The sequence below is a fragment of the Saimiri boliviensis genome, chromosome 7 (genome assembly GCF_048565385.1).
Source record: "Saimiri boliviensis isolate mSaiBol1 chromosome 7, mSaiBol1.pri, whole genome shotgun sequence".
NCBI classification, from domain to species: Eukaryota; Metazoa; Chordata; class Mammalia; order Primates; family Cebidae; genus Saimiri; species Saimiri boliviensis.
In genome coordinates, this window is record NC_133455.1 from 121100068 (window position 1) to 121123315 (window position 23248).

Consider the following 23248-nt stretch of genomic DNA (forward strand, 5'->3'; position numbering starts at 1 on the left):
ATACAAATGCTAAAAATCCAGTCTTGGCAAGGATGTAGTGAATCAGAAGTATCTAATAGCTTAATGTTTTTCTAAATTAGCTCATCTTCCTCTAAAACAGTGAATCTCAAGTATAGATGTCCATTCGGAATAAAGCACACACTTCCATTTTGATTTTTTATTTTTATGTTTGAGAACCACTACTGTAAAGCAAATCTGATACCACGTAATAAGCTATACAACTCTCCACAGCCGTTGACCTATTTGTGAGCCTTTCTTGGGTTCTGCAGGGAAAAGCGGCTTCCCTATCATAGATACTTCCCTGTATAGGCACTCTGGATTGATTTTCATATGCTAAATCATTTGGAATTTCCATACCCTTTTTCACTTTAACCATTATAGTTTGGCATGACATAAATCATCTCATATCAACAAAGATAGAGTTTGCTTTTTGTTGTTGTTGTTGTTCTTGTGTTTGGGAGTAATTTTCTGGAGGAAAATGCCACTGTCTTTGCTCTGCTGCCTTGAAGTCAGGTATCCAAAACTGTCATTAGTACTATATTGGAGTCCTCAAAACTTTGACCAAAGTGGGGAAAGAGAAAGCATAACAGCTTTAAGGAAAAGTAGGCTCAGTAGAGACTTTCTCCCTGAGCATCAAATTATAGCATGGTGAGGGCTTGAATAATAAATCATTTTAGGTCAAATAAAACACATTTTCTTTATTTTTATGAATTCTGTCAAAATAGGTAGACATGAAGTAGAATCCAGTAATCACTTATATACTCAACAGAAATAGAGACAAATTACTAGAACTATGACTGTAGGGAACAGTCTAACATGGTCTTAGTTCATTTTATGCTGCAATGATAGAGTACCACAGACTGGGTAATTTATAATGAACAGAAAGTTTGGCTTATGGTTCTGGAAGCTGGAAATTCCAGAGTAAGGAACTAACACCTGACAAGGGCCATTTTGCTGTGTCATCCCATGGTGGAAGGGCAAAGAGGGTAAGAGAAAGGCAGAAGGCAGGCAAAAGGAGGTCAAACTCCTCCTTTTACAGAGAACCAGCTTCCTTGTTAGCAGACCTACTCTTATGATAATGGCATTAATCCATTCATGAGGGCACATTGGTAATGGCCTAACATACCCTAAAAGGTGCAACTTATTAATACTGTTACAATGGCAGTTAAATTTCAACATGGTTTGGGAGGGAACAAATATTCAAACCTTTGCCCACTCTTAACTGAATTGATGTTGTTTTCCTTTCTGTTATATAATGTTTCACCGTAAATTGTAGTTCCCTACATATTATATTTAAAGGACTATTGGGCTCTGTATATTTGTGTATCACAAAAGGGTTACATCATCATTAGAGTCTTCTAACATGGAGAATATATGGATACATTTTATATACAGTTTGATAGTTGACTAATTCTATAGATGTAGACTTTTTTTGAAGAAAGATACTGTGTGTCATTATTTTGCAAATTAATGTAGATCTTAAAAATTTTTAGTGGATCGTTTTCTAAACAACTATACCAAATGAGCAGGCATTGTAACAAGGTATTCATTTTTCCTCTGGCATCTTTGTTTGTTTAAGAAGGCATTCTGAGACTTACTGTAATTTCTTAATTTTTCTTCTGATTTTTTGATTTCAGTTATATTGTTTATTTTACTGATGACAGACCTTATTAAATATAATTCAAAAGTAAAGAAGCTTAGAATATAAAAAACAGGGATCTGGATGTCATATTCAGCAGAAGGGAATCTCTAGTCATGAAGAAAATGAGCTTGGTTATGAAGTAGAAGAATATTTCTATCCAAAAATAAGAATGTTGGAACGTAGGATCCAGTAGAGTCTCACAATAGTCATATAGGTGATTTTAAACTTACTTCATTGGGGCTCTCATAGTTCAAATATATTTGTGATCCTTTTCTTGAGAATTGCTTTCAGAGCCAGTTTACAGGATGCCCCTAAAAATAAATACATACTTAGACTTCATTATGGTCCAAAACATATCACTCTGATTCATTGTGCACAAGACTCAGTGTTAAAATTAAAATTCAGTTTAATAAAATTTGTGATAATTCCAAATATGTAAATAATGCAGCAAAACTTTGGAACCAGCTTAGAGATCAATTTGGCAGCATCACTAGAATAAATTTTTGTGTAACTTCTCAAAATTAATTCCTTGAAGAATGTATCTTTCATTTGAAGTATAAGTATAGGTATATTTTACAAAGGAAACAGGTAGATAAATTTTGCTGAAGCAACATTTAAGGAAATATAGGGCCAGGTACAGTGGCTTACACCTGTAATTCCAGCCCTTTGGGAGGCGGAAGTGAGAGCATCACTTGAGCCCAGAAGAGCAGCCTAGGCCACCAGGTGAAAATCCCCTGTCTACTAAAAATAAATAAATAAAATTAGCTGGGTATGGTGGTGCACACCTGTAGTCCCAGCTACTCAGGATGTTGAAGTGGGAGAATCACCAGAGCCTGGGAAGTCTAGGTTGCAGTTCACCATGATCTCACCACTGCACTCCAGCCTGGGTGATAGGAGTGTGACTGCGTCTCAAAAAAAAAAAAAAAAAGATGGGCATAGAAGATGAATGCAAGGGCTGGGCGCATGCCTGTAATCCCAGCACTTTGGAAGGCCAAGGCAGGGGGATCACCTGACGTTGGGAGTTCAAGACCAGCCCGACCAACATGGAGAAACCCCATCTCTAAAAATAAATAAATAAATAAATAAATAAGCAGACAAATAAAAGATGAATGGAAGATACTCAAAGATCCACTAAATTGAGGATATGCTATTTCAGTCTCTGGTCTGAAAAAATAATTGCCTGTTTTTATTTAGTAAATAATTTATAGAAATGTATGATTCAATTAAATGAGTTTTAGATGCCACCTTTGTAAGTGAAGCTAGAACTGTGGTTAAATACCAGGAGCCCTGCTACCTTCTTGATCTTGAGCACTAAAAATAAGACCTATATCTAAAAACTTACTTTAAATTCACATTCCACTGTCACAAATATGGAATGGAAATCTCTCATGAAGTTGTTTTTCATGAAAGCGCCTCCAGGAAAGCAAAACTCAGGAACATTGGGCTACAGAGTACCACATTTATAAGACCATGATTATTCATTAAAAAACTGAGGATGTAGTTTTTGGAAGGCCTTTACTTACTATCAACTCATCAACACAGTATGGGATGAAACTAGCAGCTTGACTCTCTGTATGAAGTATGGGAGAAAGAGTGGAAAGAATGTCCAGAGTTCACTGGGACCTTCGTTAAAGCCATGGGGCTGAATTTTATTGAAAATATTCGTGGAAAAGGATCTGCATTCCAGCACTTCTTAAAGTCATTCTGTTTTTCCATGCAGTTCCTTATTTGCTTTTAGACCTTTTATCTCCAAGTTGCTTTATTTTGTTGCTAGTATTTCTTCAGGTGTCATTATCTGACAGCCCTGTAGAAGATAAGACACGCTACTATGTGCATGTGAATTTAAACCAAATATTGGAATTTCTGTAAATACCACATTTCTTGAACAATTTTTCAGTATCACTATAAATGATATTTAACATTTAGTGACCAAAAACAAGTCGTTCACAGAGATTCTGCATCATATTCAGTCTGACAGCACTAAAGCTGTGGTTGTATATTTTTGACTAAACTTAATAAAAAAGGACATCAGGACCCCAGCAAAGTTGCCAACATTCACCAGATCTTATGAGTTCTTCTGCCCTAGACCTTTTCTCATCTGCTTAGTCCATCTGATCTTGGCACTTGACAACTCTGCCTTGTTAATCCAGCAGTGGCTACATAAGAACCATTGATCTTTATAAGTCTTTTCTCTCTCTCTCTCTCTCTCTCTCTCTCTCTCTCTCTCTGTCCGTCTCACTCTCTCTGTCTCTCTGTTTCTCTCTCTCTGTCAAGAATATAGTAAAGAATATAGTAAAGAGTTTGAAAAGACTTGAAGAAAAAGTATTCATAGGATAATTTTTATCTTCAACATTATTTAAATTTGGAACTATAAAAATACATTGTGCTCAAATCCTGCTACGTGAAATAAGCCAGATACAAAAGGCCAAATGTTGTGTAATTCTGCTTATATGAGGTACCTGGAGTAGTGAAATTCAAACACACAGAAAGTAGAATGGTGGCTGCCAAGGGCTCGAGGGAGCAGAGGAGGGGTGTTAGTATTTCATAGCTATAGGGTTTCTTTTTGGAAAAATGAAAAATCTTTGGATATGGGTGGTGGTGACAGTTGCACAACAATGTCAGTGTACTTAATGCCACAAAAATGTATGCTTTAACATGGTTAAAGTGGTAGATTTTATGTTATATGTATTTGACCAAAATTTTTAAAAACTGCTTATATTTAATCATGTTTGCTATATTAGAACATTCCTCATTCAGAAGATTTTACGGTTTTTAAAGTAACTTGATTGAGGTATAAGTACAATAAAGTGCACACATTTTAGACATACAGTTTGGTGAATTTGTCAAGCTACAGTCATTCATTTCCAGGAGCTTCTCACTGCCCCTTTCCAGTCACTCTCCATTTTCACTACCGGCCCTGGCAACGACTGCTCTGCCTTCTATCCTTGTGGATTAAATTACAATTCATTTTTATATTTTTTAAACAATTTTGAAATACATAAACTTTTATTTTTCAACAAGTGGAGATTCAAATGTTGAGTTTTTGCCCATCTGAGAAGCAGGTAGAGGCTTTATAGCAGAAGTCTCAATAGCACAGTAAAAGTAAGTCTTCTAAACTTGCCATAATCCTTATATGAACATGCTCATTTTTCAGAAAAGGGGAAGGAAAAAACTGAACGCAAGTTTTCCACCTACAACTTTGTTCAATCAGCATCATTTACTGAGCTGTAATCACCAGCAGTTTCTGCCTTTATGATGTTAATTTTGATCCTTTTCAAGAACTTGTGAAAAATGGAAATCAGTTCATATTGAGGTGGCTTCTCTACCCATTCCCTTTGAGTGTCTTTCTTTCCTTTTTTTTTTTTTCTGGAAACAGGATCTCGCACTGTCGCCTAGACTGGAATACTGTGTGGCACGATCAGGGTGCACTGCAGCCTCGACCTCCTGGGCTCAAAGGATCCTCCCACCTCAGCTCCCCAAGTAGCTGGGACTATAGGCAGGCACCACCATGCCCAGCTAGTTTTTTTAATTTTTTGCACAGATGAGGTTCCATTATGTTGCCCTTGAACTCCTGGGCTCAAGTGATCCACCCACCTCAGTCTCCCAAATTGCTGCGATTACAGGTGTGAGCCACCCTGCCCAACCATGAGTGTATTTCTCAATGTAGGTCAGTTCCTTTCCATTGTTTCGGGAGATAGAGAAACATGAGGTGAGTGGCAAATGAGAAGACTTGGACGTTGTGCTTTGCATAGGACTTGCCATTGTGCTGCAGGAAGGCTGTGCTAGGAAGGACCCCAGCATGCACCATTGGAAAAGTGCCTAAAATAGTCTACATTTGGTGACCTTTGAAAGTTTCTTTGCAACATTTAAGCATAAATGTGATTCTTACTTTGTGTGGTATATTCATTGGCTAGGATAGCAGTCTTTCACTTAGAGTCTTACCTGCAATTCTTGAATTCAAGAATCAGACAGCATCATTTATTCTTCATTCTTTAGGAACTGTTTTTGTAATATAATATTTTTACTCTAGCAGTAGGATCCTGGCCTTTCTCCTTGCAGAGTCTTCTAGTCTCTCCTCATTACCTTCAACTCAGTCTGAGACCTTTCTTTACTTGTCTTAAAACTTTTGGGATTTCTATATTATGCACAAAAGCAAATCATTTCTCATTCAACATTTCTGTGTACCCTCTGCCTGCCGGGTTCTGGTTAGAACCCTCGAGGATTTCACATTCAGTGTTTATTCCGTATGCTGCTGTTTCAGACCATCTCTATTCTGATTTAGAGCTACCTCTTCAGCTTCTCTGCCATTTCCTGTCCCTGTAGACACTCTCTAATCCAGCTCTATGATGTGTTCTCACATATGACTGGTGCTCTTACACTTGCCACTCTTTCTTCTTTCTCTGTGAAAATGGGTCCCATTTCAGTTCCCATATCCTTAGCCTAAGGCGATTTCTCTCTGCTGTCCTACTTTGACCTTCACTGCCTACAGTGTATTTGGCACTTAGCACTTATTGTTTTATCTCATTAATTATATTAAAATCTTAAGAGTTGAAAAGGACAGTCTCACCCTGAAAACATAACCACTTACACAATATCTCTGATAATCTCTAAACACCTAGTCATGGGAAGGTCTATAATTTTTTAGCTTTTCGGGATGTTCCTTTTACAAACCAAAATCTCTCTGTTTTGTGACTTCCCCCGCTTTGGTAACAGCTGTGCCCTCTGGACAAACAAAGATTCAGTGTTTTGTTTTTGCAAAACCTAACTTTAAAATGTTGGTAGCAATGACTGTGCTATGTTAGTAAATCTTTTTAGATTAACATACCCTTATGTAATCCCACTATGTCATCTTCCTTTGATACCTTCTACTTTTGTGCTACCTATTAAATTATGGCATATAGAATTGAACCTAGTGAACTTAGAACAGTCACTGTTATAAATGAACAGACAGCTGTTCAGTTAGAGAAAAACACAACTCTAAATGAAATGTAAATTGCCCAAAGCTCATGGTTTCTTTCTAGTCATGGTTTCTTTTATGTTTTTCTTCTTTACGCTAACACTCTGCTTACTCGCCTAGATGCTACTGGCCTGAAAAAAAAATACATTAAAAGTACAGTGGCATACAGCTTCAAAATAAGTGAAAACACTGAACAATTGGGAAACCACCACAACAGATAGAAATGAAGTGAGAATCAGAGGAGCTATCAGTTCAGAATATGTTTACTATGAGCCTACTGTGCTGGGAACTATTCTTAGTACTTGGGATACATTACAGAAGAAAACACACAAAGCTCCTGTCTTCGTGGAGTTTGTATTCCAACTATTCCTAAGCAGAGGCTTTGGGGAAACAGTGAAGACTAGCAAATAATAGAGTGTACTGAGTATAGAGTATATACAGTAATTGCAGCCCTAAATAAAGTAAAACAAGAAAGTTTAAGCAGATTAGGCTAATGCAATCCAGAGCATTAACAATATTTGAAAGCTTCTAGTAAAATTTATGAACCAAGACTCTAGAAGGAAGACATTTTTAAAATGTAAAAATAGCAGCATTATCATAAAACCGAAAACGTAAATGCAACCCAAGTATCCCTAATGGATGAATGGATAAACAAAATGTGGTATGTGCATGCAATGGAATATTATTCAACCTTGAAAAAGGAGATTTGGCTGCATGCTACAACATGAATGAACCTTGAAAACATTGTGTTAAGTGAAATAAGCCAGTCGTAAAAAGATAAATACTGTTTGATTTCACTTATATGAGGTACCTAGGGTAAGTCAAGTTCATAGAGATAAAAAAATAAATGACTGTAAGAGGCTGGGGGAGGAGGAAAAGAGGAGTTATTTTTTACGGGTATAGTTTCAGTTTTGTAAGATGAAAAGATTTCTGGAAGTTGGTCGTACAACAGTGTAAATGTACTTTACTGAACTGTTTGTTTATAAATGATTATAGTAAGTTTTTATGTGTGTTTTACTACAACTAAAAAAATCTGAAAGACAAAAATTAATGAGCTAATAGACAAATACTAGAGATATTAAACAATTTTGAAGAGGTAAACCATAAACATACTATAATCAGAGAAACAGAACCTGCACATGTAGAAGAATCAAAAAACGTATTGATTAATAGCAAATGCCTGTTAATATCATCCAAACTGTGTAAGTGCCGAAAGGAGACACTGAATCGAGAAAAATTAGTCAAGCGAGAAGCCAGATTTTGAAGGAGAGAAAGCTGCAGGCATTTCAGGCAGAGGACATAACATAAACCTAAGTGAAAACACGTAGCAGCTGTGTGACAGAGAGTCCTTGGAAGACAATAAGGAAGAAATGGGTTAAAATATTGTACGTAATACTGAATATTAGGCCAAAATATTTGCTTGGGCAAGAAACCTAATAATGGTGACCTTGGAAAAGTCAGACAGTGTAGAATGAGAAGTCAGAGAAGAGGCTTTAAGAGTAATGTAGGCCCAAGATAAAAGGGTGGGAGTGACCTGCACATACAAAACAGTGGGTACATTAAAGACTATTAGAAAAGAAGAATGAGCAAAACTGGGATATTAGCCAGTGAGAGCAAAGACAAAATCAAATTATTTAAATGTCAACCTGTGGGTCCAGGAATATGATGGCTCTATTAACATTAAAAGGGTAATTCGTTATGATGGAAGGAAAGGTTATTAAGTGTTGACATATTACATTAAAGAGATTTTTGTGGGTACCTAAATAAAGATGACCTAGAGAGGACATAAGAAGATGTACAGGGACCAAAGTTTGAGAGAGCAGATATTTCAGTGAGGTTCACCCACAAAGGCTCTCCCGTGGACTGTGGTTTTCACAGAGCTTATTTAAGATAGTGTATCCATCATTCTCTGTGAAATCTCTGCAAGGGCAGTTGAAGAATCTAGTCATCAGAGGATTTCTTCAGGAGAAGAGATAAAAGAGTAGAAAAGATATACTGGTGGTTTACTAATCACTCTGGGTAGTTAATTGGTTAAATAGCAAGGAAGACAACAGAATCAATGGTTTATTTAGTCCATCAGTATTACTTCCTAGGGACTCATCAGTAAGAGAATCTAGACTTCAGATTTATCTTAGAGTAAATTAAACTTTTCCTACATGTCCATTACATTAAAATGTCCAAAGCTACTTACCTTGTTCTAATTTTCACCTGATATTTTTCCTGATGTTTTCAGGATTATAGAAAATATATAACATAATTATGTAATCCTTCAATTTAACATACTCAGTTGGAGGAGGAGTGAGTAATAAACTTTGGTAACATCCCTTTGTTCATACTGTTTTTTGTCTTGCATTTCTGTTAAACATACATACATATTTAGGATTCACTTGGATTTTTAACCACTATATTCCAACACTAATTATGGTCTCTTACTTATTGGCAATAGAAGGCTAATGTGGTAGTGTTCTCAAGGATTCAGGAATTTTATTCAAAAGCATTTTGAGCTCCATTTACCTTTGATGTTTGCGTCCAGTTTCTGAAATTTGCCCAGATGGAGGAAGGGGATAGGGGGTGTGGTCTTACTATTTCCTGAAGCTCAGATGCCACAGCAGAGTCCTTTTAGAAACATCTTGATTCTATTAGAATTTGCAGGTCAAAGGGCAGGTCCAACTGGCCTGGTAGTTGAAAGCACCAGGGATAGAGTGAATAGACTACTGTAATAAGTTGAAGTTAGATTTCTGCCGCTACCTACTTACTATGCTAGTAATGTACATGTTGGTCGTGCAGGGGGCGATTACTAACCACTTCCAAAGGTTTCACGTCCACATTTTTTTTTAACTGTGGAAAAGAAGGGAACAGAACAAGGAGAATAATTTGACAGGAAGAGCCTTGCAGTTCTTATTTTGCCCTGGGCTTGTGGCATACATTTATTACCGTTCACATTTTATGTGCTTGTATTACTCCCTAGGGACTCATGGGAATGAAGTCAGAATGTGCTACACTAGCAAGTCTCCCCTTTCTGAGGATAGTCTTTAGTTAGTAAAGCTCTTAAAGTCAGTGATTAATTCCCTTTAAGGTTCAATTTCTTTAAATCAGTATTAGAATAGGTGATCTCAAACCATTAACTCATATTAAAAGAAGTTCTAAAAAGGGCTTATTTCTGGTAATTTTTATTTTCTTTATAGTTCTCTGTATCTTTCAGTTTTTCTTCAATGACTGTGTACTACTTTTATCATAAAATACTTTTTTTAAAGAAGCAATTATATTGAGTAGACAGCTACTAAAATAAGATTCTTTTTCAATTTGCTTTTTTTTCCCCACTGTGAATTCCATTCCCTCTGAAAAGCAGAGTATTTTTAACAAAATTTTTGAGTTTAGACACTCTCAAGTGTGCCATGTAAAACTTCATCATGTAAGTTCAGCTATACCATATGGTCCTTTCTATGAATGTATTAGAGGAACAACAATTTTTTCTTATTCCCTAAAAGTCATGGCTGTTACTGTTTACTAGCTTTCACATTCTTGCCTGTCTTCCAAATTTTTTCCAAGAAGTTATTCTCCCTCACAGTATCCAGTTCACATACCAAAATTGTAACCAAGAGAACAATATTGTCTTTGTCCTTTTTGGAAAATAAAAGAAAAACCTGAAAGCTAGTATGCCTATCAAAGATAGACATTACTCAGAATTCATATGATTATATTTATAATGTATAATCAAAACATTTTATTCTGTTGACTATGAATTACCCTTCTTAGGCACCTACACATGTAGAAATCAATATCAGGAGTATACGTTTTAAATGGAAAGGACAAAGACATGATAATTTGTTGGGGAATTTTTAGAGGATGAGAGACATGGCCATAGAGAAAATTTGATTCTGTACTCTCCATAGCATATTATTGCTTAGTAAAAAATAGCATCAATGAAATAAAATCTCTTCGAATTGCATAAAAGATATTTCAAATTATGTATCTTATTAAAAAGACATTATTCCAGTGGCTCAGACTCCAATGCCACATTCTTTAAAACTTTGAAATTAGAAGTCTAAATTGTCATCTGTTACATGGTGATTTGCAAATTTGACATTTTACCCCAGAGATTAACTGTACCACACTAGCTGGCCAAGCATACCATTTATGAGAGTTTAGAATGCAGTCAAGAAGCTTCGACAATATGAAATCGTTTTTACTATGTCATATTAGGATGTTTTAAGGACAAAATAGGCTTCACCAATCACCTTTGTATTTTGCATTCAGCAAAGGTGCTGATATTTCAATCTAATTAGAGTCATTTATTTGTCATTCTTCTGCTGCTATTTCAGTCTAATTAGATAGAGTAATTTATTTGTCATTCATCTTCTCCTGCTTACCTGCTACTATATGTGTGATTCTGACTATTGGTACACAGAAATGTAGTACCCTTACTGAGAAAGCATTCTTCTTATTCCAGCTTTGTCAGTCTTTGAGCTTCCCCAAAGGGAACAGATGACCACAATCAACAGGAAACTGCATAGTTAGACCATCTTGAACTCTTTCACCTTTAAGCTCGTTTCACCACTTAACATATTTTTTTCAAGTGGTCAGTGGATATATTTAGACTGTCATTATCCCTTTAGCTTTGACTGGATCCTCGTAATATAAGTTGCCTGCCATTTCTTAGAATTACATAGTGTGGGGACAGTGCATTGAGAATCTTTCTCCTCTTCCAGCAGCAAAACTAGTGAAACAAATCTTTATTTCCATGATGTAAACTGAGTATACATCTTCCATTTGTTAGTATTGCTTTCAGAGTTGAGTATACCTACGCATCCAGATTAAAGAATATCCATTAGAATATTCAGTAGATAGTCTTCCAGTTTGTGGCTAAACTAAAACTCTTCCATATGACTGCTATTGAAGCTCAATTATCTTAACAAAAGACAGAAGCAAGGATAAACTTGGGCAATGCGTTCTCAGATTCAGCATTTCCTCAGGTCAAAAGCTCAGGCCACTTATATAGTTCCTATAAATCAAATATGTCTTCTTTCATAAAAGATGAGCTACTGAGAAATATATTTTAGATTATGAAACTAATTGTTCAACGACTTCATTCTGATTATTTTGTAAATTTCTTACATCAGCCTCCCCATTAAATCCACCTTTTTTCCCTTTTGGACATAAACCATAAAGTAATTATTAGCTAAACCACAAGGAATCAGTAAAGTTTAAATTACTGTTTCAAAATGTGCAGATCATTGCCAATAAAGCCACAACTGCGAACTTAATTACATTGATGAGATTAAAAGAATGATTGATGTTCATATTGTGCCAGGAATAGATGGCTGTGTTTCTATATCCACTTTATTAAAGTTTGTGATTTGTTGTACACTGTATTCATGAAAATGCTTTCAGTGTCAGTAATGCCTCAGTTTGCTTGGAAGCTACAGAATAATTATCAAAGGAATAAGTTAAATGGATAAAGCATGTAAGTGACAAGATTAAGAACTTAAAGAAAGTAACTTTTTTTACTTTTTACGTCCACCTACAACTGTATCTAAGAACTCTTTTTTTAAAAATATGAAATAGTAAGTTCTTACTAATATAGTGTTTTTTAAGGTTAACAATTTTATTTTATTTTTTGAGATAGGGTCTTACTTTGTTACCCCCACTGGAGTGCAGTTGCACCATCTCAACTCACTGCAACCCGCTTCCCAGGCCCAAGAGATTCTCCTACCTTAGCCTCCCAAATGAGTAGCTAGAACCATAGGCATGTGCCACCACACCCACCTAATTTTTTGGGAGTCTTTCATAGAGATGGGGTTTGCCATATTGCCCAAGCTGGTCTCAAACTCCTGGCCTCAAGTGATCCACTGACCTTGCTTTGCCAAAGTGCTGGGATTACAGGCATGAGCTATTGTGCCTGGCCTAAATATTTTTTAAACTTTATTTTATTGTAGTAAGAAGACTTAACATGGGATATGCCCTCTTATTCACTTAAGTGTACAATACATTATTGTCAATTATAGAAAGAATGTCATACAGAAGATCTCTAGAACTTACTCATCCTGCATAACTTAGGCTTTACGCCCATTAATTAGCAACTCCCCATTTTCCCCTCTCTCCTCTCCCTTGTGATCACCATTCTACTCTCTGTTCGCATGAGTTTGACTATTTTAAATACCTTATGTAAATGGAAACATGCGGTATTTGTCTTTCTGTGACTGGCTTATTTCACTTAGCATAATATAGGGGAACTTTTTGAGATAGCAATATAACAACATGATAAAGACATTTAGAGTCAGAATAGCCTGAACAGGATTCCTGGTTGCACTATTTACTACAAGTGTGAACTTGGGCAAGCTGTGTAAACTCTTGAAGTCTTGGTTTTATCACCCTTAAAATGGAGGTAATGATAATAGTAACTTCAAAGAATTGTTAGAAGGGGTCAGTCACACTGTTGGCATTTTCTTTCTTTTGTAGGCAAGAAGCTCTTCTGGCTGCCATTAGTGAAAAAGATGCCAATATAGCCCTCTTGGAGCTTTCATCCTCTAAGAAAAAGACCCAAGAGGAAGTGGCTGCACTGAAGCGGGAGAAGGATCGTCTAGTACAGCAACTTAAGCAGCAGGTATTATTAAATGCCAGGATGAGGGTCAGTGGGGTCAGCTTTCACAGCATTCTCTACACAGGTCTTTGCCAGCTTGTACTTTAAGGTCGCATGTTTCATATTAGACATCCGATAATTGGATCTAGTTAATTTCCATCATCAGAGGAAATCTGATGGCCGTGTCTAGGAAATGCAGATTATTTTTGGTAAGAGGGCTGTTTTGGACAATGTCACACAGGTCTTTTATGAGGATGTTTTTTAACTTTATACAATTAGTGAAATTAGCCCATTTGACATTGAAAAGACTTTTTTTTTTTTTAACATCCAACGATTTCTGTGACAGCAGGTACTAAGGATATTTTCATTAAAAGATTTTCAGTTATTTAGGATTAGGTAAGCTCTGAAGATAAGAACAAAGGGTTGGCCCTTTTCTTTTCCAGCCTAAACACTCTCAAAATTTAATGCTTAATATTCATGTAGCACCTTTTGTTTGTCAAAGTAAAAGCTAAAAATTTCCCCTTTGTTGATGGTTGCACAACAGTATGACTGTACCTAATACACAAAACCATCAATTTAAAAATGGTTAAAATGATAACATTTATATGTTAGAAATATTTTACCACAATAAAAAAAATGGGGAAAAACATTTCCCTTTGAAAATAAGGAGAGTGCCGGTTGTTTACATCAGAGCCCTGCTTGAACTTCAGCACTCTTCACTGAGTGCTCCTGGCTGTGCGCAGCATCCATATCCCAGCCTCTGTGACCGCACCCTGCATTCCTAGTCACGTTGTCTTTACATTTTGGCTGCCCAGGTGTGCTCTTTCCCCTCAAGTAATGAGACCAAGAAAGAGCTTTTCAAGCGAATAAATTCCTTTTTTTCTATATTTGGAGGTCAGTCATCAATTGATGGTATTTTGGCATATGCTTATATTAACAAGAATCAGTATTTAAACAACGAAGTTATTTTCTCTGTTGGTCAAATTAAAACTGCTTAGAAATAGACTTTATATGTATTTATGTTGCACACATATTTATATTGCAGAGAAAATACCAAAAGATTTTCCTTTTCTTCAGGATGGATAGCTGACTAGCAAAAAGTAACCCACTGCTCATTCACAAGTGAAAGAAAACTTTTCCAGGGTCCTAAAATACTTTTTAATAAGAACAGGACATCATCTAATATTTTGACTACCTGTTATGTAAAATAGGAAGAATGTGCTTATTATTAAAGACATCTGTCCAGTAGTTGAAAACTGAAATTTGGCTCATCAAAGCTGATAATAGCAAATTGGAGGGTCTTATTAAAGAAAGGAGTTTACTGCTGTGTGTTTATATATTTATCAATATCAGTTAAACAGTCTTGAATACATAGGCATATGATTTAAGCAGTTTATGATCCTTTTACTTTAGACACCAGCTAGAATAGAATATCTAGCAGACCAGAATACCATACCTCATTTGTAGTGGTTTTTGATTACTGGTCTCTGAAGACCATATGTTTTCGTTATATGAAAATTAAGGAAATTGGCCAGGCACAGTGACTCACACCTATAATCTCAGCACTTTGGGAGGCTGAGGCCAGCAGGTCATGAGGTTAGGAGATTGAGATCATCCTGGCCAACATGGTGAAACCCCATCTCTATCAAAACTACAAAAATTAGCTGGGCATGGTGGCACACACCTGTAGTGCCAGCTACTTGGGAGGCTGAGGCAGGAGAATCTTGAGCACAGGAAATGGAGGTTGCAGTGAGCTGAGATCACACCACGATGTTTTAGCCTGGCAACAGAGCAAGACTCCATCTCAAGAAAAAAAAAAAAGAAAAGAAAATTAAAGAAATTAATCTATGAGCTTATAATCTTAGAAGGAAGTAGCTAAAAAAAATTTCAGTGTCTTTGTATCAGACCATGTGCCTTGAATTTTCTGTAGTGATGTGCCCTTTATAAAGAGAAAAATAATAACAGTTCTCAGGAGTCCTTCCTATAGTCTTCTCCTGTCTCCCTTTTACATTCCTGCCCTTTCAAAATGTATCTGGATGCTGTGAGCAAGAAGGAAGGAGTCTTGCCAAAGGCATTTGATTCCTTAATTCCTCCAAGAGTGTGTACTAACTTTTGGACAAGGGAGCAGCCTTTTGGAAAGAGGATATGGTATCAATGTTGTTTTAATTTAAAGCTTCTAGTACTTGAATTGCTGGAATGTGCCTCAATCTAAAGGCTATTTCCTAACAGGGAAGCAGTCAGCATTGACCAGGCTTTCCAGCAAATGGAGCTGCCTGATAGGCTCTTGGTGTTCACATGTGATTCCTATCGTCAGAAAGAGGTGAAGCAATGAGGGATATATAGATTTGGGGGTCACCTTCTAATATGGTCCCAATTTACTTATCCCCTCTCACCACCCCACACCCTGCCCCCTGCAGGGTAACTTCTCCTTACTCATTCATGGCAAGGCAGCACTTGGAGAGGCTGCATCAGAGGAAGGGGCCAGGGCCAATGAAAAAAATAAAAACTGAAGGTTGTCTAACAAACTCCAGATGTTCTGTGGTGGGTGCCAACCAGTGTGTTTAGACCTTAAGTCATGAAGAAGAGCCCCTGCTGTGATTGTCAGGCCCCCGCACGAGATTTAATGTAAACTCAGATAGAACCCTGGAAAGCATTAATACAATCTGTTTAGTCACAGCAGCTGTCACAAGATGGCCTTTCTCTCAGCATTATTTTCTTCTTTTCACCTCCAGAATTTTACAGCCTCCATATTGTATTGGTTGCTAGTGTGAAATCTTGCTTTGCCTCTGTATGCTCTACACAGATGTGTCATAGGCAGGCTGGGCTTTGCAAGACAGGCTAGGATTTTTTTTTTTTTTTTCTGTTTTTAAGCATCAGCTATAACAGTATAAAATTAAAGCCTACAAACTTAAACTGATTTGGTTTAATCGAATTTACAACTGCAGTTTTGTAATCCTCTACATTAGAATTAATTGTCACATGATATATTATTTGATTCCAGTATTTTATAGGCATGAGGGATAAAAGGCACAGTACTGGTCTTAAAGGAACTCAGGCTAATGCATAAAACATTGGTTGTTCTAGATACTTGGCAGAACCATTCTGTGTTAGTCCATTTTCACACTGCTCTAAAGAACTACCTGAGACTGGGTAATTTATAAAGAAAAGAGGTTTACTTGACTCACAGATCCACATGGCTGGGGAAGGCCTCAGGAAACTTACAATCATGGCACAAGTTGAAGGGGAAGCAAAGTACATCTTACATGATGGCAGGAGAGAGAGTGCGATCAAACAGGGAACTGCCACACACTTTTAAATTAGGAGAACTCACCATCTTGACAACAGCAAAGGGGATGTTTGCCACCAGTGTCCAGTGTCACCTCCCACAAGGCCCCTCCCTTGACACATGGGATTACAATTCGAGGTGAGATGTTGATGGGGACACAGAGCCGAATCATATCACGTTCTGTAGATGGTAGTCCTGGCCTTCCCATCTTTTTGTACTGACAGCTTCAGCAGGTCATCCAAACATTACGTAACTTACCCATTTACTTCAGATTTACCCCACAGAGTTAGTGTGAAGTTAAATAAGATAGCAAACCTAAAGTGCTTAGAATCCCCATTTCTGTTCCCTATCATTGATAGCCCTGTTCACAGTGAGAACTGTGGCATAGGTGATACATGGTACATTGTACATTGAGAGAGGGGTAGTCGCGGTAAAAATGGCCCTCGTTCTTGGTTGTCTCTAACGAGTTTATTTAATGTACAGACTAACATAGGGTTCAGAATTATACAACTAGCACATGGTGTCCCACTTCTCTCAGGAAGAATATATTTCTCAGGGCAGTTAGGAAAAAGAAGTAGAGGTACTTTTTATCCTTCGTTTTTTCCACTTGTTCTTTTTAATGATATGGCTTTAATGTAGAATTTTTAAAAAATAATTCTAAATTCTAATATGTCTTTCTTAAATCTTACATTTTCGTCACTGAAGAATATTTAAATGCCCATCTGCCTGAAGTCCTCAACTTTAGGAAAAGGATAACTCCCAAGCATACATTCCATCTCACTTGCCTTCTAGTTCTGTGATTTTCCCCGTGTTACCTCTCTATTCCATATATCCCTAAGTAGGATAACTTTTCAGAATTCTGTGAAAATAGAGCAGTGACAGTAATGGCCACTACGTACCATTTGACTGTAGCATGTGGGACACAAGGGCTTTCTATCACAGGATCTTCCCTAGAGGTCTGGATAGTATCTTCATTATGTAGAGGAAGCACTTCAGACCCAAAAAGGTTAAAATTGTGGCTAAATTTCCACAAAATATGGAAATAGTGGGCCCAGAATTAGAATTGATTCTCTTCTCACTGTTCCTCTCTTATGTGAAGATTCCAGATGGTTGGCAATTAGATTGTATTAGAATTAGAATAATACACACAATGCTATTTTATGTTTTTATGATACTGATTTGTTCCCCTGAGAGACAGAAAAGGGTATCTATTTATATTCCAGCCCTTCCTGTCTGTCTATAAAGAACCAGAAACAAAAAAGAAATGGTGTGATTTGTTTTCCTTTTCACTGTTCCAGGCTGATCATCACATTCCTGTACACACAGTCTTTCTCTAGACATCCCAGCACTACTTCCTTGAGATTACATCAGGTGATCCAGTTGGTGTTGGGAATGACCGCATATTCTTCAGTCAAGTATTTCCATAGAGTAGTTGTCTACTGTGTTATGTGTATTTTACTTGTTTAATCCTCCCAAGACTGCTTTATTTCCCTAATTGCTAAGTTCTTGTTGGAAAGAGTGTTTCACTGTTGCCCCAAGTACTTTCAGTAGATATGGTATGAAAAAATACCTGAATCCAGTGAATATTTTGAGTAACTGTCTTTTATTAACTTCTGTGCACTATCTAGTTAGCAATTTTTAGTCTTTCTTGTGGCACTGCATATGATACCGTGTATCATACCTTTGCTCTTCTTACTTATCGTTGCATCAGGTAAAGCTGGGTACTTTGACATTTGCTGATTAGGTTGGGAAAACCAGCCTATGCTTTGAATTGGTCATTTCTGCAATCTAGCAGACATTCTAGCACACCTTCACTCATCTGTGAACCCACACTTGTACATGCTTTCACACTTCCCCATCCCTATTATTATGCTGGTTACTGCAATAACAGGATTCAATGCTCTGTCCACATATCCCACTCAGAAACAATTTGTCCCATTATATGGACTCACTATCTTTTGATTCACTTATTTAGGATTATTTTACTCCTTCGTTGCTAGTGAATAGAAAATGTATATAGATTAATGCCTTTCTTATTTTGACTTTAACCTCTTTTCTTACATGATGTAGGGCTGGCCATTGGCCTACCTTTAAATTGCCATATATCATCTTTTCCTCCTTGTGGCATTGAAGGCCAATGTCTATTATAGTAGCATGGTGTACTAATTATGAAGTTGTGGCTGAAAAGACACTCTAGGCACTTGAAACTTTCCAAATAAATCTACTCAGATTAAAACTTCCCAGGATTTTTTATGGCACAAAGGAGAATACCTTTTTGAGGTTCATTAAACTCTCTGTTTGGAGTAGAGGGTTATGACAACAATAAAATACCTGTTTCAGCTTCAATTTTGGTGCACATGTTCTTTGATCACATCTTTTATGAGAGAATGCAGTTTTATTATTCATTCTTCTCTAGCCAAACTCAAATCATTTTACTGGTTTGAAATGTGTCTTCCTTTTCCTATCTCAAAGTTTTGAGTAAAGAATATAGAATGTTGTTTTGTATATGAAAAATGTGACTACTTCTTATTTACCAAAATTTAGGAAGAACTGGCTTAACATTGATCTGAAGAATATAAGGGTCAGATACTTTTTTAAAAAAATGCTCAAATTTGGTTTTTAAATTCTTAGCCCAGGGTCCTGACCCCTCCTCACTGGAGCAATATTTAGGACCACCAAGTTGGAAGGCAATAAATAATCAGATTCTTATCTGTCAAACTGATTGTTGACTCTCTGTATTATACATGAATTGTTTTTGAACAAAGTTAAAATCCTTTGAAGATATACTAATAATCTAATATGAACTCAGTTTGATGAAAATCACCTTTTGGGACTTACTTTGTTCTGTGAAAAAAGAATTGTTGTATGAAAAATTCTCCTAACTAGCCAAGAAAATACATCTGCCTGTAGTCTACTTAGTGATTTAAAGGCTTTTCCTTATGAATGAAACCCATGATGGAAGCTTGTTGCCAACAAGAATGATGGAGAATCAACTTCTAAAGCCACATACATGATGTTGCCATTATTCTATATTGTAATGGTGAGCCAGAGAGACAAGCGTTTCTAGTCAGTTTTATTAACTACTTTCTACAGCAGTCTTCCCTTCCTTTTCTTTGTCCTATTTTCTGAACCAACAGAGGATTAAATTTTCTTACAGAGGCAGGAAGTTAAGACTTAACATTTAAGGAATATGAGGGGTATACCTTTGACTGGTTACATTTTTGCATCTGAACCTTCAGATGACATCCTGAAATAAATTACATAGAGTATTTTCTACCTATGATTCCCATTAGGGGCTTCACGGTTTTGATAAATACACTATCAAAGGGAAGTACATCCCAAAGAACACTACTTTGAGGCCAAATATTGACTAATTTAGGGAATATATTATGTGATATTTTGATCTAATTTTTCACTTTCAGTTTGTTGCTGTAACACATATAGGGAAGTTTTTAAATACGTGTATTTTAGATTTGTGCTGTTTGTAAATTCCCGTAAATACATAAAAGGGTCATGCTAAGCTGTCTTTGGGGTGGCCACACTAGTGTATTTCCTGTCACATTATACCTTAAGCAGCAAGAAGAAACCAGGCCCACACCTTTAGTACTTTAGATGGAATCACTTAGCTACATCTCTCGGTTCATTCAGTACATTCTCTACTTTCCACACAACTGTAGGTGACCTTGTTGCTAAAGTTCTAGTACTGCATATCAAGGATCCCAGTGACAAGTTCCTCACTTCCTTTAAGATCCAGTGGCAGCCTCCTAAAAGCCCCTATTTCAGTGAACAGCCAGTTCAAGGCACTTTAGGTCTACACTAGTACTCTCAGAATCTTTCCACGTCTTCTGGCTTCTACCCACTGCCCAGCTCCAAAGCCACACCAGGATTTTAAGTTTTTGTTACAGTGTTACCTCATTCCCAGTTATACCAAAATCTATTAGATATCTATTACTGCATAAAAATTACCCTTAACTTAGTGGCTTAAAGTAATAACTGTTGTCTCACACAGTGACTGAAGATCAGGACTCTATCTGCAAGCAGTTTAGCAGGTGGTTCTGACTCAGGGTCCCTTATAAGTTTGCAGTCAGGCTCTTGGCTAAGTCATCTGAAGGGTTGACTAGGGATGGAGGACCCACTTCCAATTCATTCATTCATTTGTTCGTTCGTTCGTTTATTTATTTATTTATTTATTTATTTAGCTATAGAGCATTTATTGCTAATAAAATTGAGGTAAAAGAAGCTGACCCAGAACCCACACCCACCCAGGCTGGGGCTATCTCTATTTGTCCCCATATCAGACCCCAGCACCTCAGGCCCAAAGCAGTCCCCAGAGGACAAACAGGCCTGGCAGACTGAGGTAGCTGTATCTTAAGCCCCAACAACTCCCCAGGGTTGCCCAATTCCCACGCTGATCCCTGTCTGGAGGAGAGGAGGAGGGAGAGGCAGGCAGGTGGAGCCCCAGCTTCAAGTGGGACACACCCCATGCCCCAACAAACATTCCAGCCTCTTAGGCTGGGTGCTTTCCCACCTGCCCACCCAGCCAGCCATGGGGCAGTGGGGCAGCCATCAGAGGTGGCATGCTGTGGTGAGAGGTCACTGCTGCTCCAGGTGGTCCTCAGTCACCCCCTGGGAGGCCAGCTCAACCAGCACATTCTGCAGGTAGTTGAGGTCATGGTGGCTATGGCCTGTCATGTTGCGCTAGATCTCATTCCACAGCACAGTGTCAGTCTCGCCCATGGTGCTACACATGCCCACTGTGAAGATGAGCTGCCCCTTCTGGGCCACGTTCGGGAGCTCGGGGACCTTGCCGCTCTGGGCGTTATCTGGAAACCCTCTGGTGATGAACGGCTTTCCAGGGTTGGGGTGCTCGGGGCCCCGAATGCCGGGTGGAATGTTCTAAACTATGAGGATGGTCCTGCAGTCCTCGTGGCCAGGGAGTGACATCTGGAACCTTACCTCCATCTTCTCCTGGGGCTGGGTTCCTGTTTTCTCTTCAGAGATAGTTTGGCTCTCCACCATATGGACTCCTCTGTAAGGTTACTTAGAACATGACAGCCAGCCTCTCCAGAAAAGTAATGCAAGAGGGAAAAAGAGAGCATCCAAAGTGGAATTCCAGAATGGAATAACCTAACCTCAGAAGTGACATACCATCACTTCTACCTTATTCTGTTGATCACACAGACCAATCCTTATACAGTATGGAAAGGGAGAGCACAGTGATGTGAATACTTGGAGACAGTATTCTTGCAGGCCATCCTGAAGGCTGACTACCACAGCAAGTGCATGAATAAACAAACTTGGTATGTTCATGCAATTAAATGCTGCTTAGCAGTAGATAGAAATGAGCTACAAATACACACAACAGGCTGGATGAACCGCAAAGACACACTGAGCAAAAATGGAGACACAGGAAAGTACATACTGTATGATTCCACCATACTATATATATAGTGTAAGAAAGCAGATCAGACAACAAAACCGAACTTATTTCATCTTTTCTTCCCCTCCTCAACTCACTTAGGGGCCTGCAGTGGGAAAGGGTCAAGTTCCATTCTCTTTCACCTCTGCTTTCTTCATCCTCTGATGCTGCTTCTCTGGCCAACATTGTTTCCTTTGAGGTGAAGCAGCAGCCAAAAGACAAACCTGGAAGCTTTCTGTAACATCACTTGACCCACAGAAAGCTCATGCATCCTTGCCATCCCAAATGGTGAGAATATAGGTTGCCTTGGTACTTCTGTTTCCATCTGCCGTCTGTCTCCTTCTCAGATAAGCACAAGGCAAATGAACAAGTCTGATGCCTATTTAGATACAAAACAAAGGAATGAGATGCCAGTCTCCTTGTCTTGTACTAACACCTAATCTTTAGGAGTGGTTCTCCTTGAGCCCTCTCTCTCTTAGCTAAGGCAAAGGGAACTCTTGTGAATGAACACATACTCTCCATTTGACGAGTCCTTTTTGCAGCCTTAGCACTATGCTCACACCAGTCTTAGACAGAAGGATGAAGGGGCACCTGTTGAGGTACTGGACTGCTGACAATAGTATCTTTTAAGCCACTGGCCACTAAGCTGCCTTTATACATGTTGGTTGCTTACCTCTTTTTTGTCACCAATTCTATAACAACCAGCAAAGCCCATTCATCATACTATTAAAACTGTTTTACGTTCTAAAATAAGATAGCAGTGGTGGAATAAAACTACAGAGAGCTCCTGAGTTGTTAGTGAGAAAAGGGAAAATTAAATAGCAAGTGTTACAACAGCTCGAGTGCTACAGAAGCTGTTTGTGGAAAGTAAAATGTTGTAAACATCTGTTCATCTCTCTTAGTTTAAATTCTTGATAATGAGGCCAGTCTCTGAGAGCATTTATGTACCCATTTATTTTATATATAAATCTGTCATTTATAATGTCAGGTGCCTTTTATATGACTGAACAGACATTCCTCAAAACACATCTATGTTAGGCACTGCCAGGGCCCCTTCACCTTGCCCCTGACAGTGCCTGCTTCGTGTTGTATCTGCTGTGTACGTGAGCATCATCCTCCCAGCCATCCTGTATGATATTATCTCCTTGATGGTAACTGTTATTTTATCCTAGAATATAAAAACTTTGGTTAGAATGTTCAGAGTTTGACAGAAGACTATAATTCAGAACATTCAGAAGATTACAGTTCAGTCTGTATTTAATAATTCACCAACCCTTATTATTTTATTTATTTTTAACAGAGACAGACTTACTCTGTTTCCCAAGCTGGAGTGCAGTGTGTGATCATAGCTCCTGGCTTCAAGC

The 23248-nt window shown here is 37.8% G+C and overlaps 1 protein-coding gene across 14 annotated transcripts in view; it reads left to right on the forward strand.

The window, feature by feature from the left end:
• ERC1 (ELKS/RAB6-interacting/CAST family member 1) overlaps positions 1–23248 on the forward strand; it is a 515798-nt gene that overhangs the window by 388852 nt on the left and 103698 nt on the right. For all 14 annotated transcript variants that reach the window (XM_074403327.1, XM_074403335.1, XM_010345058.3 and 11 more), the window contains one exon: positions 13059–13203. In XM_074403327.1, the coding sequence (XP_074259428.1) occupies positions 13059–13203 (145 nt within the window). The remainder of the gene's footprint in view (positions 1–13058; positions 13204–23248) is intronic.